The 18,971-nt window shown below is 27.2% G+C and overlaps 1 protein-coding gene across 3 annotated transcripts in view; it reads right to left on the minus strand.

The window, feature by feature from the left end:
* Window positions 1-18,971, minus strand: part of LOC117171463 (calmodulin-like) — a 458,393-nt gene that overhangs the window by 275,970 nt on the left and 163,452 nt on the right. For all 3 annotated transcript variants that reach the window (XM_033358805.1, XM_033358804.1, XM_033358806.1), the window contains exon 2: window positions 15,058-15,421. In XM_033358805.1, the coding sequence (XP_033214696.1) occupies window positions 15,058-15,421 (364 nt within the window). The remainder of the gene's footprint in view (window positions 1-15,057; window positions 15,422-18,971) is intronic.

Raw genomic sequence — 18,971 nt, forward strand, 5'->3', positions numbered from 1 at the left:
ACTGAGGATGATGGAATTTTTCTGAGGTCAGATTCGGATTCAGCGCAGCAAAAACCTTCGGGTATAGTAGGTCTGGTCTCTGGTTCTGAGAATTGTTGGCCTATAACATTTCAAAAGTCACTTTTTTCACTCATTTTCTAATTTTGGAATTGGAAACGCGTTTTTCTCGAAAAAACGTTTTTGAAACGGGGCCCGTGATTTCTCAAAAACAGTTTATCCGATCGTTACCAAATTTGAACCAGTTATACTAGATAACTTCCTACGAAGATTGAACAAACGTTTTTTAGTATTATTTATTTTTTTATTAAACGAAATACAAGCGTTTTTCTACTGAAAAAATCAAATTTCAACTTACCAAGTCCGCCATTTTGTAAAGAATGATTATTTTTAACTTTACGATCGTTCAAAACTTTTAAAAATAATTTATGATAATCCAGTGCTGTGCCCCGCGCTTTTTTTCTTAGACTCTCTAGAGAATGAACGAATAGGTTTAATTTTTATTCACCAAATTGAATAAGAGTGCTTTTAGGTTGACACCTTTCAATGATGCTTTTCAAATTCCTAAATTTTATTAATTATTTAAAAAATTTCATAAGCATAATTTAGAGTTTAGTTATTGTTAAATGAATAGGCTTAATTCTTTAAAGAAATCAACTAAGGAAGTCTTTCCCATAGCTTTCGCTTCGAGGTATTTTTTATTGAATCAAAGGATGTTTCAAAAACTGGTATACTTCAAAAGAAAATTTTTTTGTTTGTTCCCGACTCGAAATATAAGTCCTGTTTTTATTCTCTTCAGTTCTCTAGCCTCAGAGACTTTACGAGGATCTGATAAGGATTAATTCAATATAATGTAAGTACTATTTAACTACTCAAAATGTGCACAAATTTCCATTTTTTCATGTTTGGAGTTCTTAAAACAAACTTAATGAAATACTTATTAGATTCTCCTATATCCTCTTTTCAGTACTTCTAATTTTAATGTGCATGCGTTGTAGAACGCTCTTTTTTAAAAAGCAAAAATTTCAAATCATATATTCTTAACAAATAATAATTATTAAATGTACAGAAATTGCACATCCGTCGATCTTCTTACTTGTATCGAATGCAGAATAAAACTACAATTTCATTTTATTGAATAAAAGAAATATTTAGTAGATTATAAATTTCCTATATTCAATAAATCCTTAATAATAATTTTGTTCTTCGTTCGTTGATTGAAAAGGTAGATTGATGTAATATTTTTGTATACATAGTAATGAATATTTATCAAGTAAATTTTAATTTTTCCTATTTAAAAAATACACAAATTTTTGTTTCAAATTTATAAAGAAAAGTTCTGATACTATAATGAAAATTGAATCATTTTATCAAAAATTTAAACACTTTGTTAAAACATACTTTTTTAGTTGAAGGTTCATCACTTTAGTTACAAATCTAACTACTTTCATAAAAATCCCTTTCATGTTTGTTTGAAAATAAATTTCTTAAAATGACAATTAATCTATTCCATTTTTGGTTAAGAAATTAGCTTTTTGAATGAGAAATCTAATTATTTGGTTAAAAATGTATCTTTTTTAGTTAAAAGTTTCACTTCTTGACAGAAAACTTATATTTTTCGTTAAAAATTTTGTTTCTTTTTGGTAAAAATAGAATCTTCTTTGAAATACTTTGTAAAAGTAAATAATTTTTATATTAGGGATTCATAATTACAGTTAAAAATTCGACTGTTTGCTTTTAAATAAACTTTTATGTTAAAAATTATACTGCTTTTTCAGAAATTCAGGTTTTTGGCTTGAAAATTCAATAGTTTAGTAGAAAATTAAACTATTTGGTTTAAACTTTATAGTGTATATTGTACATATTAGTTAAAAATTAAGCTATTTGGCAGAAAATTAGTGTATTTTTTAAAAAGTCGTCTTTTTGGGTAGAAAATAATTTTTGTTTAATTAAAAAATAGTCGCCTTTTTGGGTACAATATAGCCGTCTTTTTGGATAAAAAATTAATCTTGTTTGTTGAAAATTCAACTGTTTGGTAGAAAATTGAAATATTTTTTTTTTAAAAGCCATCTTTTTGGGTAAAAAGTTGTTCTTGTTTGTTAAAATTTCAACATTTTGGATCAGACTTCAACTATCTTGTTAAAAACTAATCTTCCTAGATTGAAAATTATCTTTTTTTGTAAAAAATTCATCTTTTATGATTTTAAAGTTCACTTCATTCTCAAAAATTCGACTTTTGTGTTTGAAAACTTTATTTTTGGTTGAGATTCATAATTATTGGTGGTAGAAACGTTATCTTTCTTGATTAAGAATTAACTTTTTTCTGAAAATTCATGTCTTCTAAAAAGTTTGTCTGTTAGTCATGAAAATTCAAATATTTGAATTTGAATATTTTTTGTTTAAAAATTTAACCATTCGATCAAAAATGCATCTTTGTATGCTAAAAATTCAAATATTTGATTAGAAATTTAACTATTTTATTACAAATCTAATTATTTAAAAAAAATTTAACTATTATTTTAAAATCATCATTTTTTGTTTAAAAATTAATTTTGTTTTAAATTCAACATCTTTGGTATATCTTTGGCATCCAAATAAATTTTAAAAATTTGCACATTTTTTTCTCTATTTGTCAAAATACCAAAACATGTCAAAACTGTCTGCTATTTGAACTTGCATACGTCGCGTCGACAATCGGATTGGTTACAGTTGGAACATTTATTTAAATTGATGAAATAAGCAAGTAAATCTTTTCAACGAACAATTAATTAATATAAAAAATTCTTCGATCACAAAGCAGACTTATAAAGTAAGAGTTAGGATAATTATTTGATTTTACTAGTTTAAAAATAATAATTACACAATTATAAAAAATAAAATAAAAAAATAATTTTAAATAACAGCTCCAACGGTAATCAATCCAGTAAATGCGCGCGAAAATAATAATGACAATTAATTAAATATTAATTAATTTTTAAATATTTAATGTTTGGCTTTGTATGTACAAATATACTTGCTTCGAACTATTTTTTCTGAAAATTTATGTACCGAAAATTAATTTTAATGTAAAAGAAATAACAATATATCACTTTAAAATATTTTCTTGTAATTCAAAGTCAACAAAAATTATGTTAATGTCAACATTCCTCATATATTATTGTGAGAACATGTTGGAAATATCAAAATTTACGAAATTCAAATTAGACCAGAATCCAAATTAAAAATCCCATTTAATTCCAATAATCAAATTGATGCAAAATCCTGTTATACAAAACAAGAATCCAGCGACCAAATTTGGACCACAACGAATGAACGAAAACCAAGAAACCCCTATTGTAATCTGAAAAAAATCCCAAAAAAACAAAAAAAAAAAAACAACAAGAAAATAAAATAAAATTTTCGGAAAAAAAATAAAAAAGAGGAAAGAAAAATGAGAAGGCAGCCAACCACATCCCCCTCCTTCTCTTTTTGTTTCATTCGTCTTTTTTATTTTTATGGCCATCAAATTATAATAAAATAAAACTAAAAAACATAAATAAATAAATTTGCATTACCAACGTTTCGGTACTCGTGCAGTACCCTTATTAAGGCAAGAAAATTTTAAGTGGCAGAAATTGACAAAAGACGAAAGAAAGAAAAAGAGAAGGAAGGGGATGTGGTTGGCTGCCTTCTCATTTTTCTTTCCTCTTTTTTATTTTTTGTCCGAAAATTTTATTTTATTTTTTGTTGTTTTTTTTTGTTTTTTGGGTTTTTTTTCAGATTACAATAGGGTTTTTTTGGTTTTCGTTTATTCGTTGTGGTCCAAATTTGGTCGTTGGATTCTTGTTTTGTATAACAGGATTTTGCGGTAAAAAATATGTTAAAGGAATTATTGCTATACATTCGTAAATCGACTTGCTTTGCAATATTTTTATTGATCATTTAAATCTCAATAAAAATTTTGTTCAACTTTAAAGAAGTGCTTTGTTTTTTGATATTTTTAGCTATGTCTACGATGAAGAGACAGAAAGAATTTTCTTATGAAATTTTAGGGGAGTGTTTTTGACTCGCAAAAGAAAGTTTCTATTGCTATTAGAGCTTCGCGCGAACAAACTTTTTTCGATTATATGTTTGTATTTTTATGAATATAGATAATGCAGTTTATGTTGGATTTTCTGCCAATAAAAAAAACTCAAATAAATATATTTTTAAACTATAGTACTCAGTAAATTTTAATGAATTGTCACATTAATATATTATAAGTAATAATATTGAATATTTCAAGATAGTTATTCATTAATAATTTAATCAATTTATAATATTATTTTCAATAAGTTTACATTTGAAACTTCCAAATCGGATTTAAAATTATTTCAGAGTTTATAGAGTATTAAAATCGGACTTAAAATTTTGTAGAGATTATAAGAGGTGTAAATGAGAACTTGAAAAATACTGCAAACATCTTTAAGAGACTCAAAGACGATTAAAATTGTACTAAATACGATTTAAGAGAATCAAACAAGGAAGACGATTATTAAGAAGATCTAAAAAAAATTCATTCAGCGCCATGGAGAATATAAAAAGGACCTATATTTCGACTCGGGTTATTAAATAAACATAAAAATAAACCAACATTTCATCAATTTGTCTAGAGATGTTTTTTTGTCTCACTCTGCGTCACCTCGGAGTGTGATGATTGAGGGCGAAGAAGGGAAAAGGTGCCAAAATTTTTCAAAAAAATGTGACGTGGTATTTTGAACGATCTCTAAGAACTACGAAAAAGAAATATGGTAATATTTTTATCAGTAGAAGACGTGATTTTTCCCCTCTTTCGATTTCTGAAGATATGAAATTTATTACTATTATCATAAGAAATGCATATCAATTTTATGAAAATGGTTAGAAATAAAAAGAATGATATTCAGGATACGAGATTCCGTAAGAATGACAAATTAGGCCAAGCGGTTCCACTCTGACGAGGATAAATGGGATGATCCATAAATCGGTTTGATCGTTCTCCTATCTAAAATAGACTTCTACGCAAAATCTATCTTTTCGTCACAGATCATCGCTCAAAGTTTGCCCCCCGTCGTGACCTGAAAACACGAATACCCCCACCCCTTTTTCAGTGACTTTTTTCAATTTTGTTTGATAAACGCCTAAAATAAAAGAGACTGAATTTCTAAAAACAAGGGGTATAGGGTGAATATGATTATTGAGCCAGGTTTCATGAGAAAAATGATGTCCCATTAAACTTACGCTTTGTAAACGTTACCTTCGAAATATCACTAAAAGCAAAAACTAAAGGGTCAACAAAATTTTCCTAATTTTCAGTGATTTTTCAGAATGCTGTATCTCAGTGAAAAATGTTCGTACTTGAGTAAAAATTCTTCGACTTGAGTTCGACTTGGCTATGTCTTGAGTTCGTCTCCAAGAAATGGATGCCTGTCTGCGTTTCAAAACTGAGTCGAGACATAGGCCTTCGTCTTACTTTCATGGCCATGACAGGTAAAACGGCGTTTACTTGTGTCAAGTCGAGCCTTGTCTTGGCTAAGACGACGTTTACTTGTCTCAAGACGTGCCTCGTCCTGGCTGAGATATTCGAACCTTTTTCGGCTCATAAATGAGATTTAAATTGATGAATGAAAAATTTGTAATTCTTAAATTAGTTATTTTTTATTAAAAAATTAAGAATCTGTGGGTCTGAACGAGTATGATCCTTAAAAATTGTCCTTAAAAAAATAAAAATGGTAACTTTCTTAAAGGACCTCCTAAGCCTTTAGGAATACGTGAAAACAAACAACATTTTCGGTATCAGCGTGACCCTTTTTGTTGAGACAGGTATACACTCGAAGTTAGAAACCGTTCGTGTTGGAGTCATAAAAATTCGACTCAGGAGATAAATTTATGTCTTCAAGACAAATAAACTTGTCTTCAAGACAGAAATTAAAGTCTGGCTCCGTCTCAAAATTGAAACATGCTCAATTCGAACTTTTCGACTTCAGCCTGTCTTGATTGGGGGCAATTCAAGTCGAACTCAAGTCGAAGCATTCTTACTCAGGATGGACCGGCTAGTTTGTTTATTTAACTTAAATTTGATTTTTTTTAAATCTCGGTATGACCATTTTTGACTCAGATCTCGAACTTTAAATAAAAAGGACCCTTTTATCTTTGATGGACGATATCTAATCAAACAATAGTCACACAGAAAATTTAAAGATGGTTCTAAGAACTGGAATAAATTTCATACAAAATTCTGTCAAGATCTTGGATAAAATTTTTTATTTATGCCATAAGTTTCAAAAAACAGGAAAAAAGGGTAATTTATGATTTTTAGAACATCAATGGCTAAATTTCAAATCTTTATGAAATTACTAATATTGAGTATGCCTTTTACAGTTGAATAACCCTATAAAAAACCTGCGAAGTTACATTTCGCTCTAATGAACCATTTCCTTGTTTCAAACGGTGAAGTTTTGGAAAAAATTAAAAGGTCACGTTTTTGCACTTGAACATGTGCTAATCATGGCTAAAATTTTTAAAAAGTTTCGAGCTCTTTCTCTATTCTTTTCGCAAATACTACTTAAATTAAAAAAAAAATTATTTATAACAAATTCTTTTTTCGAAACTGGAAATTTTTTTAAAGGCTTCCAAAACTTGACAAATTTTGATTTTCAGTACCACCGGTATTAGCCGGTAATAGTAAATAAAATGTCATTCTATCCATGATTAGGACATGTCCAAGCTAATAAAATGTGACCCTTTAATTTTTGCAAAAGTTTGACCTTTTGCAACAAGAAAACCGTTCATTATTTCGAATTGTAATTTCACAGAGTTTTTGGAGGGTTATTCAACTGTAAAAGCCATACTCAAAATTAGTAATTTCATGAAGATTGGAAATTTAGCCATTGGTGTTCAGAAAAATCATTAATTACCCTTTTTTACTGTTTTTTGAAAATTTATGTCAAAAATAAACAAATTAATTTTTATCGAAGATCCTGGCACAATCTTGCAAAAAATTTATTTCAGGTTTCAGAACTGCCCTAAAATTTTCTGTGTGACCATTGTTTAATGAGATATCGTCGATGAAAGATAAAAGGGTCCTTTTTGATTTTAAGTTCAATATCTCAGTAATAGATGGCCGTATCGAGGTTTGAAAAAAAAACAATTTTATCTGAACAAACAAGCTTTTTGGTCCAAACCATAGATATGTTGGGAAAACATTTTTCAAGCTCGTGGACTTGAAAAAAAAACAAAAAAATTTTCAAATTTTTTTTTCACACTACTTGTTAAAATTGACGGGAACATGTAGCTCCGAAAATTGTGTTTTGCTAAAATATCTCAAAACTAGAAACCTAAAGCTTCAAAATGCTTTTTTAAGACCTTGGTATGAGCATTTTTTACTGAGACAGAGCATTTTGAAAAATCTCTAAAACTTCGGAAAATATTGTTGACCCTTTAATTTGTTCCATTAGTGTATAAATTAAAATTCATTTACTTTGTACTTGAGCATTCTACATGTTATTAAATTTTCATTAATGCAAGCTAATAAATTAAATGATCAAATAATATTGGTCCAGACTTTTGTTATAAAAGTCGAAAAAAATTTTGATTATAATTATTTGTTTAAATAATTAATAGTTGTCGTTAATTTTAAAAATTTTATAGCTGACATATTGATTTCTTTATAAAAAATTGTTTAAATAATAAACAAAAATTGTAATATTACAATTCGTCATCGTTATGTGTCATGGGAAAGATATCATTAGTTGCTTCCGTAAAATAATTGTATCTATTCGTTGAAAAATAGCCAAACTCTGAACATGTTTATAAAAAATTGTTTAAATTAATAACAATTATTGCGAATGTTCAAAGCTTCATAGAAAAGAGTCATTGCAAAGACATTGTTAATTAATTTCGTAAATGAAAATTAAACCTGTTCGTACAAAAAAAAAAGAAAAACTCAATTTTTTAAATGAAAATTGTTTAATTAATAGTTAATTATTGAAGATTTGCAAAGTATCGTAGCGAATAGTTATCCAAAATACATTTTTTGTTTTTTCTGTAAAAAAATTGAGCCTAATTAACTGAATGTGTGTTTAAATAATTAATATTTTTTGAAAATTTTCAAAGCATAATCCGAAAAAAATCATCGGAAATATATTCTAAGTGGCTTCAGTGAAAAAAATTGAGCGCTTTCGTTGAAAAAGCCAAAATCGAAATTGTTTATAAAAATTATATAAATAATTAGTAATTCTTGTGGATTTACAAAGCGTTATATCAAAGAGTCATGGACAAGACATTCCTGATTGATTCCATGAAAAAATTGAGCCCATTTGTTGAAAAATAGCTAAACTTTGAATTTGCTAATAAAAATTGTATAAAAATTTTCCAAGAAACGTATATTTTCACATAATAGTAATAAAGCTTTTCTTTCTCCCACATTTTATAGAAAAACTCTGGATTTCAATGAGATAAAAATTCCTTATGTCAAAAATAACTTTTTTTCATCAGTTTGTTTATATACGTTATAAACAAACTAATTAAGAAGTTAAATTTTCAATCCTTAAATATAACATTTAAACAAGAAACAGATCTTAAAAATATCAATTTTCACCCAAAAATTTATTAGTGATATTTTTCGTTGAAAAAATTAATTAAACAACGGTTTTTTAACTAAATGCTTTGATCTGGAACTAATAAAATTAATTTTTAACAAAGAGGCTTAACTTTTAAACATTTAATTAAATATTTGATCAAGAAGATTACTTAAAAAAAAAGAGAAATCTACAAATAAATATATAAGTTTTTAACAAAATAGTTGAATTTTCAACTAAAAAATATCAATTTTCAACTAGAAATGGAATACCTTATTTTTCAGTTAAGGAGATGAATTTTCAAAGAAAAAAAAATTTCGTACAAACTAGTTATATTTTCAATCAAAAAAGCAATTTTAAAGAAATGCATTGAACTTTCAAGAAATTAGTTGAATTTTAACTAAAAACTATCGATTTCTAACCAAAAATAGAATTATAAATCTTTTAACTAAAATAGGTTAATCTTCAACAAAAAATTATATTTAAGCAAAATAGTTTAATCTTAAAGCATTTAAACGACTTTTTAACAACGCAGCGAAAATCTGAACCAAGCAGATGAATTTTCAACTAAAAAGGTGAATTTTTAACCAAAAATTAAATAGTTGAATTTTCAACTAAAAACGACGAAGCATCAGCCAAAAATGGATCAGTTAAATTTTCAGTAAAGAGAATTAATTTTCTATAAAAAAAAAAAACAATTTTCAACTGAATAGCTCAACCTTCACTTATTAAAATGAATTTTTTAACAAAGTAGTTCAACTTCAAACCAATTAGTTAAAATTTCAATCAATAATTTTATTTTTTTACTAAACTAAAGAAATATAGAATAAAATATATAACTTTTCAATCAAATACTTGAATTTACGACTAAAATTAGTCCAATTTTAACAAAAAATGGAATAGTAAAAGATTCAGAAAAAATTTTAGTTTTAAAGAAAAAACTTAAATTTGCAACAAAATAGCTATATTTATAATCAATAAAATTAATGTTCAATAAAGTAATTCAATTTTCAACCAATTAGTAGAATTTTCAATTGGGATGTATATCTTTCTACCCAAAAAGAGGAATCTAAAATAAAGTATATAAATTTACAAACAAATAGTTGAATTATTAACCAAGAATGATAATTTTTCAACCAAAAATGGATGAGTTATAAATAATTTAGAAGAAAATAGTTACATTATTGACAATAAAATTAATTTTTAAGAAAGTAGTTCAAAATTCAAACAATTAGTTTAAGTTTCCAGAAAAAAAGATGAATTCTCCATAAGAATCAAATAGACGAATTCTAACAAACAAATGATCAAGTGTAAGGAAATTTATTCGTTAAATCTTCTGTTAAAAAAATTAATTTTCAACACAAAAAACAACAAATTGTCAAGAAAATAATTCAATTTTCAATAATATATTCGAATTTTGAACCAAAAATATAGTAGTAGACTTAAATAAAAAATAATTTTAAAAAAGCAGTTGGATTTTCTTATTGAGTTCTAATCATTCATTTCGCATTGAGTCGAAATAACGAGAGAAAGGTACAATTAGTAAATTTGTTTAAAAACATACCCTATATTTACAGCCTGTTGCGTCTGAAAGTTTCAAATAGCATTTGCGATTCGAATTTAATTCATCAAATGTGGCTAAAGCTTTTTCAGAGTTTAAATTTAAAGCAAATGGATGAAAAAATCCACATAATGTAGTAAACGAGTGAAATGAAAAAAGTGCTCTTAATCATCTCGCGTTAAAACGTATTACAGTAAAGAGTGGTTTTTATATCCATTTTCGCGTGGGAAACACCGCCCCTAACGACCGTTTCCAGGAATATCTTTTTCGATTTTCAAATAAATTCTCTACATTTTGAGGCTAGCCATAATAACTTTATTGTTTGAATGTTAGGTTTATGTTTTAATTCAGTTTCATAAAATATGTGAAAATGTTCCAATATTTCTTCTATTTGGAATTTCTAAGGAATATTTTTCGCCTTCCTATTGTCCTTGAGCAGCGATTATAATTTTATCCTTCCACTTTTTTATTGTTTTTCTACTACGGTGTAGTATAATTGTTTTAAACATAATTTTTATTTATCCGTCGAAAGATTTAGTATTTATACTCTTCGATTTTCACTCGCAAACGCCTTAAACTTTTTCATTCTTCTTCTACTGGGGTGTCATATTTCATTTAGAAGACCGTTTCTAAAAACTGCCCATAATGCAGGTCTGCGACTTATTTAATAAATGCAAAAGATTGTCAATAGTAGCATTAATAAAAAAAAAATAGTGTCTTAACCAATTTTGTTTCAAATCAGGCAAAATAACAAAATCTAGGACATGGACTTAAAATTATTCGTTATGCAAAAATAAATTCATGTTCAACTTTGAAAATAAATTCACTGCATTGAGAAGATAGCCATGATAGAGTTATGTTTCAAATATTGGATTGACATTTTAATTCAATTTCATAAAATATATAAAAATGCTCAAATATTTCTCTTATTTAGAATTTCTGAGGAATATTTTTAGCACTAAAATTGTGCCTGAGCTGAAATTATAATTTTATCCTCCTATTTTTTTACTGTTTTTCTACTACGGTGTCATATTTCACTTTAAAAATAGTTTCTAAAAACTATCCATAATGTTAATAGAATTATCAATTTTTAAAAATAGTGCCATAATCAATTCTTTTTCAAATCAGGTAAAATAAAAAAAGCCTCGATTGTGATCCTAAATGATTCACCATGCAAAAAAAATGCATGTTTCACTTTTAAAAATAATTCTCCACATTCATAAGATATCCATGCTAACGTTATGGTTTAAATATCAGATGGGCATTTTAATTCAATTTCATAAAATATATAAGCAATTTTCACTATTTTTTCTCTTTGGAATTTCTGAGTAATATTTTTTATATTTATCTTCTCCCTGAACTGGAATTATAATTGTTTTAACAATGACTTTTATTTATCATTTTAGAGCTGTAGTATTTATACTCTTCGATTTTCACTCACAAACGCCTACAACGTTTTCATTGCTTACCTACTGAGGGTGTCATATTTCATTTGAAAGACAGTTTCTAAAAATTATCCATAACGCAGGTTTCAGGCTCATTTTATAAATACAAAATATTGTCAATAGTAGCATTAAAAAAATTATTCGCGCTGCTAAAATAAATGCATGTACAACTTTCAAAATAAATTTTCCACGTTCAGAAGATAGCCATGATAACGTTATGGTTCAAATATTAGATGGAAATTTTAATTCAATTTAATAAAATATATAAAAAAATTTTAATATTTTTTCTCTTTGGAATTTCTGAGCAATAATTTTTGTATTTATTTTCTCCCTAAGCTGGAATTATAATTGTTTAAATAATAACTTTTATTTATTATATGACAGCTGTAGTATTTATAATCTTCGATTTTCAATCAAAAACGCCTACAACTTTGTCTGTGTTTATCTACTGGGGTGTCATATTTCATTTAAAAGACAGTTTCTAAAAATTATCCATAACGCAGGCTTTAGGCTCATTTTATAAATGCAAAATATTGTAAATAGTAGCATTAATTAAAAAAAAAATTATATTTTAGCCAATTCTGTTTTAAATTAGGCAGAATTTAAAAAAATGTCTAGTTCATCTTCTTAAAATTATTCGCTCTGCTAAAATAAATGCATGTTTAACTTCCAAAATAAATTTTCTAAGTTCAGAAGGTAGCCATGATAACGTTATGGTTCAAATATTAGATGGACATTTTAATTCAATTCAATAAAATATATAAAAAATTTTTAATATTTTTTCTCTTTGGAATTTCTGAGCAATAATTTTTGTATTTATCTTCTCCCTAAGCTGAAATTATAATTGTTTTAATAATGACAGCTGTATTATTTATAATCTTCGATTTTCATTCACAAACGCCGACAACTTTTTCTTTGTTTATCTACTGGGGTGTCCTATTTCATTTAAAGACAGTTTCTAAAATTATCCATAATGCAGGTTTTAGGCTCATTTAAGAAATGGAAAATATTGTCAATAGCAGCTTTAATTTAAAAAAATAGTATTATAACCAAGACTGTTTTAAATCAGTCAAACTTTAAAAAACCTAGGTCATGGCATCGAAATAATTTGGTATGCAAAAATAAATGCATTTTCAGCTTTTAAAATAAAATCTCTATATTTAGAAGATAGCTATGATTACGAATTTGTTAAAATATTGGATTACCATTTTAATTCAATCTCATAAAATATATGAAAATTTTTCAATATTTTTTCTATTTGGAATTTCTGAGCTTTGTATTGAGTTTGTATTGACCTTCTCCCTGAGCTGGAATCATAATTATTTTAAGGATAAATTAGTTGTTGCATTGATAGATTTAGTGTTTATACTCTTCGATTTTTACACACAAACGCCTAAAACTTTGTAATTGTTTTTCTACGGGGGTATCATATTTCATTTGGAAGTCAGTTTTTAAAAATTATCCAGAATGCAGATTTCAGGCTCATTTGATAAATGCAAAATATTGACAATATTAGTATCAATTTTTGAAAATAGTTTCATAACCAATTCTGTTTCAAATCAGGCAAAATAAAGAAATCTGGATCATGGTCTTAAAATTATTCGCTATGCAAAAATAAATGCACTTCAACTTTTAAAATAAATCCTCTACATTGAAAAATAGCAATGATAAAGTTATGGTTTGAATATTGGATTGACATTTTAATTCACTTGCATAAAATATATGAAAATGTTCAAATATTTCTTCTATTTGGAATTTCTAAAGAATATTTTTGTTAGTGATATTGTCTCTAAGCTGAAACTATAATTTTACCCTACTACTTTTTTCCTGTTTTTCTACTGCAGTGTCATATTTCATTTAGCAGACAGTTTCTAAAATTTAACCATAATGCAGGTCTCAGAGACTTTTGAGAAATGCAAAAGATTGTCAATTGTAGTATTAATTTTTAAAAATAGGGTCTTTACCAATTATGTTTCAAATCAAGCAAAATAAAAAAAGTCAAGGCCTTAGTCTTAAAATTATTCACTATGCAAAAATAAATTTGATTTCAATCTCATAAAATATATTGCAATTTTTCAATATTTGTTCTATTGGGATTCTATGAAGAATATTTTGGCAGTGATATTGTATCTGAGCTGGAATTATAATTTTATCCCACTACTTTTTACTGTTATTCTACTACGGTGTCATATTTCCTTTGGAAGATAGTTCCTAAAAATTATCCATAATGCAGGTCTCAGACATATTTGAGAAATGCAAAATATTGTCAATAATAGTATCAATTTAAAAAAATAGCCTCATAACAAATTCTATTTCAAATTCGGCAACACAAAATAAAGTCTAAGTCCTGGTCTTAAAATTATTCGCCATGAAAAATGAATGCAGGTTCAACTTTTGACATAAATTCTCTACATTAAGAAGAAAGCCATGATAACTTTACGTTTTAACTATTATATGCAAATTTTAATTTAATTTCAAAAAATATATAGAAAATTGTCAATATTTGTTCTGTTTGGAATTTACGAGCAATAATGTTTGTATTGATCTTCTTCCGGAGCTGGAATTATAATTGTTTTAACCATACATTTTATTTATCCTTCGACAGATTTAGGGTTTATTCTCTTCGATTCACTCACAAACGCCTAAAACTTGTTCATTGTTTTTCTACAGGGGTATCATATTTCATTTGGAAGACTGTCTCTAAAAGTTGTATGTTATGCAGCTCTCAGATTAATTTGATAAATGCAAAATATTGTCAAAATTAGAACTAATTTTAAAAAATAACGTTATAACTAATCCTGTTTCACATCAGGCAGAATTAAATAAAAATTTTAGGTCATGGTCTCAAAATAATTTGGTATAAACAATTAGTGCATTTTTAGCTTTTAAAATGGATAAATTATTATTAATAGTTTTCATTCTTCTTATAGAGAATTTAAAAATAAATTTAATCAAAGCACGAAATGAAATTACAAGTACTGTCAAAGCACAGTTTTTTCACCAAATAAAGCTGATTCCATAAAGATCATGGGGCACGCATCGTGACCGCATGTGGTGAGCTCATCGCGTGCGGTTGATATGCAACCACACCTATTAAATCACAGTGCTTTCATCAAATGCAACGCATTCGTTAAAGATCATGGTGCACGCATCGTGCCTGCATGTGGTGAGCTCATCGCGTGCGGTTGATATGCAACCACACCTATTAAAGCACAGTGCTTTCATCAAATGCAACGCATTCGTTAAAGACCATGGTGCACGCATCGTGACAGCATGTGGTGAACACATTGTGTGCAGTTAATATGCGTCCGCACCTATTGTCATCTGGACAAAAAATTTTTCTTTAAATCACGGAATCTTTTTCCTGCGTGTTATTCCCGAAAATATGTGAAATTGCCCTCGGGAAAATCCGGAAATTCGTGATCCGGTTTTCTCATTTTCATTCCAGTTTATGCAAAATTCCATGGAGGCAACTTACCCTTCATTTGAGACTTGGAAATGGTTGGCATCTTCTTTGAGACTAACCGCTCAGGCGTCGCCGGAAGGGTAAAAAGGACGCTAGTAGAAATTCTGGCGGAAATCCCTGATGCGGATGGAATTGCGGAAACTGAAGTAGAAGTGGATCCCCCAGATTCTCGTTGCAATATTGCATCCACTCGATGTTCTTCAGGACTTCGAAGTCTAGCATTACAACTGGAATCCATTATAACAGCACGAATGGACCCCATAATTTCTGTTGGCCCTCTTCCAGCTGGGGGTGTCGTAGGCGTCAACGTCTTTGTTGACGAACCACCCGCTTCCTCCTCTTCGTTGTTGTCCCCGACACCACTGCTCTGACGTGTCTAAACAACAAAATCCAATTGTCATTCATAACTCGATTCATGCTTCTTATTATTGTTGATCATTTTCATTGGGGACCGTACTTAAATTACGTAAGAGCTCAAGGCGGAGGGGGGGGGGGGGGGGGGGGGGGGGGGGGGGGGGGGGGGGGGCAATTCGTTACGATTTATTAGGGTAGGAGGGAGGGATTTTTTCACTCATGTACGTAATTTTGAAAAATAGGTAAAAACTTACTCCTGAAGATCATCAATTTTGTTATAAATTTTATAATTTAGTTAAAAATTTGGCAAGACAAAGTGAGACAAAAAATTTGACAAAGCCATCCTTTTCGGCAGCAAATTGAACTGTTTGGGAAAAAATACATATTATTAGGGTAAAAATTCAGCTCTTTTCATAGAACACTAATCTTTTTTTTAAGATTTTATTTTGTTGCTGATAAGGCAATTGAGATCTTTTTTGGATAAAAACTATTTTTCTGAAAATTTGCCTTTTTTCTTCAAAAGTTCGGATTTTATAGTCGAAATATTTCATTTTTTTTGGATGAACAGGCAAGTGTTTTTTTAAATTAAACTATTACATACAAAATTTACTTTTAGTTTAAAAATCGTATTTTTGTATTGAAAAGTCATTTGAAATTTTTTCGATGAAAATTCAACTAGATTTTGGAAAATTTATATTTCTAATTTCAAAATTCACCTGTTTTAGTTAGTTTATTTGGGTGTTAGACAATAAACTGGAATCTTCTCTAGATACAAAGTTTTTTTAAATCCATCTGTTTTAGAAGAAATGTAATATTTCATGAATCAAAATGAAACTGCTCGGTTGAAAAGTCAACAACTTTGTTGAAAAGTCATACTTTTTCTTGAAAATTCGTTTTTTTTTTGTTTTTTTTGAAAATGTAAATATTTTGTACAAAATTTAATTTGTCTAAAATGTCAGAAATTTGGTTGAAAATTCTACTGTTTTTTTTTTAATTAACTATTTTACAGAAAATTTACTTTTCGTTCTAAATTCGTATCTTGATGTTGAAAAATGACCTGAAATCTTTTCTAGATGAAATTTTGACTTAAAAAAAAAGATTGTCGATTTTTATTAAACATTCATCTCTTTTAGTACAAATTTGATCTTTCTTGGATAAAAACCCAACTATTTGATAAAGAATTCAACTATTTTGTTTAAAATACATCCTTTTTGATTAAAAAATTCGCCCTTTTTGATTAAAACTTCAATTTTTTTGTAGAAACTTATTTTTTGTTACAAAATCCATATTTTTATCGCAAAAAGTCAATTGAAATCTTTTTTGGATGAAAAATCAACTATTTTTTGAAATTTTTTGTTTTTTGTCTTAACAAAAGTGCATCTGTTCTAAGAGAAATTTCATATTTTTTAGATAAAAATACAATTATGTCGTAGAGAATTTAACAATTTGTTCAAAAAGTCGTCCTTTTTTGTTAAAAATTCATCTTTTTGCATTAAAAATTCATTGCTTTTCATAGAAACTTATTTCCTGTTTAAAAATACATATTTTGATCGTGAAATATGAAATGAAATCTTTTTTAACGGAAAAATCAACTTTTATTTTTAATTTATCTTTTTGATTAAAAAATTCATCTATTTTAGTAAAAATTTTTTTATGAAAGTGCAACTTTATGGTTCAAAATTATTATTCTTTACTTGATTATTCAACTTTTTTAAAGATTTGTTTAAATCACTTTGTTGAAGTCTTTTTTCTTAAGAATTATATTTTTAATTGAAAGCTCATCTCTTTGGTTTAAAGTTTAACTATTTATTAGAAAGCCTTTTTTGGTTTGATATTCATTTTTGAACTGAAAATTTAAATCTTAGACTCTTTTTAAATTGATATTTTTTAGTAGAAAATTCTTCTTTCTTTGGTGAAAAAAATTATTCTCTTGGTTTGAAAAAATTTGGTTTGATTCGTCCTCCTTTCCGGTTGAAAACGCAAGTATTTTTTTGATAATTTACGTGTTTAAAATTCATTTATTAGTTTTAAAAAGTCAACTAAAATCATCTTTAGGTAAAAATTCAACTTTACTTCAAAATTACAGAAAAAATTTGTATGAAAAAATTCATCTGTTTTAGTAGCAATTTCATGTTTCTTTGATAAAAATTACACTTCTTATTTAAAATTCATATTTTGGTAATGAATTGTCAAATTAAAATATTTTTTGGAAAAAATTCAACTATTATTTTTTTGTTGAAAATTTGTGTTCTTATTTCGAAAATTTATTTATTATCATAGAGACTACATCTTTTTTAGATAAAAATGCAACTGTTTGGTTAAAAATTCAAAAATTTGAGTAAAAAGTCCTCCTTTTCGGTTGCAATTTTAACTAATTTTTTTTTAATTTACTTGTTTAAAATTGATATTGTGGTGTTGAAAAGTCAACTGAAATCTTTTTTAAGTAATAATTGAAATTTCTTTTTAAGTTTGTCATTTTTGCTTTGAAAATTAATCTGTTTTAGTAGAAATTTCACCTTCTGGGATAAAAATGAAACTCTTTATTTGAAGATTCAACAATTCCGTTAAAACTTACTTCTTACCAAAACTCATATTTTAATGTTAAAAAGTGAAACTAAACCCTTTTCGTCTGACAATATAAACAAACTTTTTGAAATTTTGTCCTTTCGATTTAAAAATGTAAATGTTTTAGTAAAAATGCGACCTTTCTTGGTTAAAAATACAAATGTTTGGTTGATAATTAATCTTGTCTGTTGGAGGATTCAACTATTTTGTTTGAACCACTTTGTTAAGAAATCATTTTTTGTCGAAGAGTCATATTTTTAGTTTAAAATTAATCTCTTTGGTTAAAAATTTAATTTTAATCGCCTTTTAGCTTGAAGATTCAACACTCTAGGTAAAAAAAAATTTCTTTCATGACTGGAAAATTTTTATTTGTTGAAAATTCGTCTTTCTGGTTCGCAAAATTAATTTAAAAAAATGAACTTTTTTCTTTTTTATTTAAAATATAAACTTCTACATTTTTTGTTAAGAATTTATCTTTGTTGGTTAAAAATTTATGAAAAAGTAATTTTTTGTTCAAAATTAATAAGCAAATTTGAACATTTTCATTTTACATCCGAAATATTGTTTTATTTCGTTTGCAAAAGATCGGATCTTAAAAATATAAAAAGATTAAAATGCTGGTATTTAAATGTTAATGGTATTAATGAAAGGCCTCGTAGAAGCTTCATTTAATTGCAATGACCTTGAGTAATAGGGATCGCCAAAGTGAAACTAATTAATTTTTTTTATCCTGAAAAATATTGTCATGATGTTGGCAATGATAGCTTGTTATCTATTGACTTCGAAAAAAGTTTCTAAATTGATGAGGAGAGCAAGGGAAAATAAAAAAATAAAGTAGGCAAAGTGAGAGAAAGTGGGTGGTCGGGAGGTAAGGAGGTAGGAAAAGCGAGGAAAAAGGAGGAGTGGGGAAGTAGGTTAAGCGTAAGCAAGTAAGGGAAGAAGAACCGATAAAGAATAAGAGGAACTAAGCACAAAAGAGTTAAGCAAAGTGTATGAAAATAACGGGT

Source organism: Belonocnema kinseyi, chromosome 4 (genome assembly GCF_010883055.1).
Source record: "Belonocnema kinseyi isolate 2016_QV_RU_SX_M_011 chromosome 4, B_treatae_v1, whole genome shotgun sequence".
In the NCBI taxonomy this organism is placed as follows: domain Eukaryota; kingdom Metazoa; phylum Arthropoda; class Insecta; order Hymenoptera; family Cynipidae; genus Belonocnema; species Belonocnema kinseyi.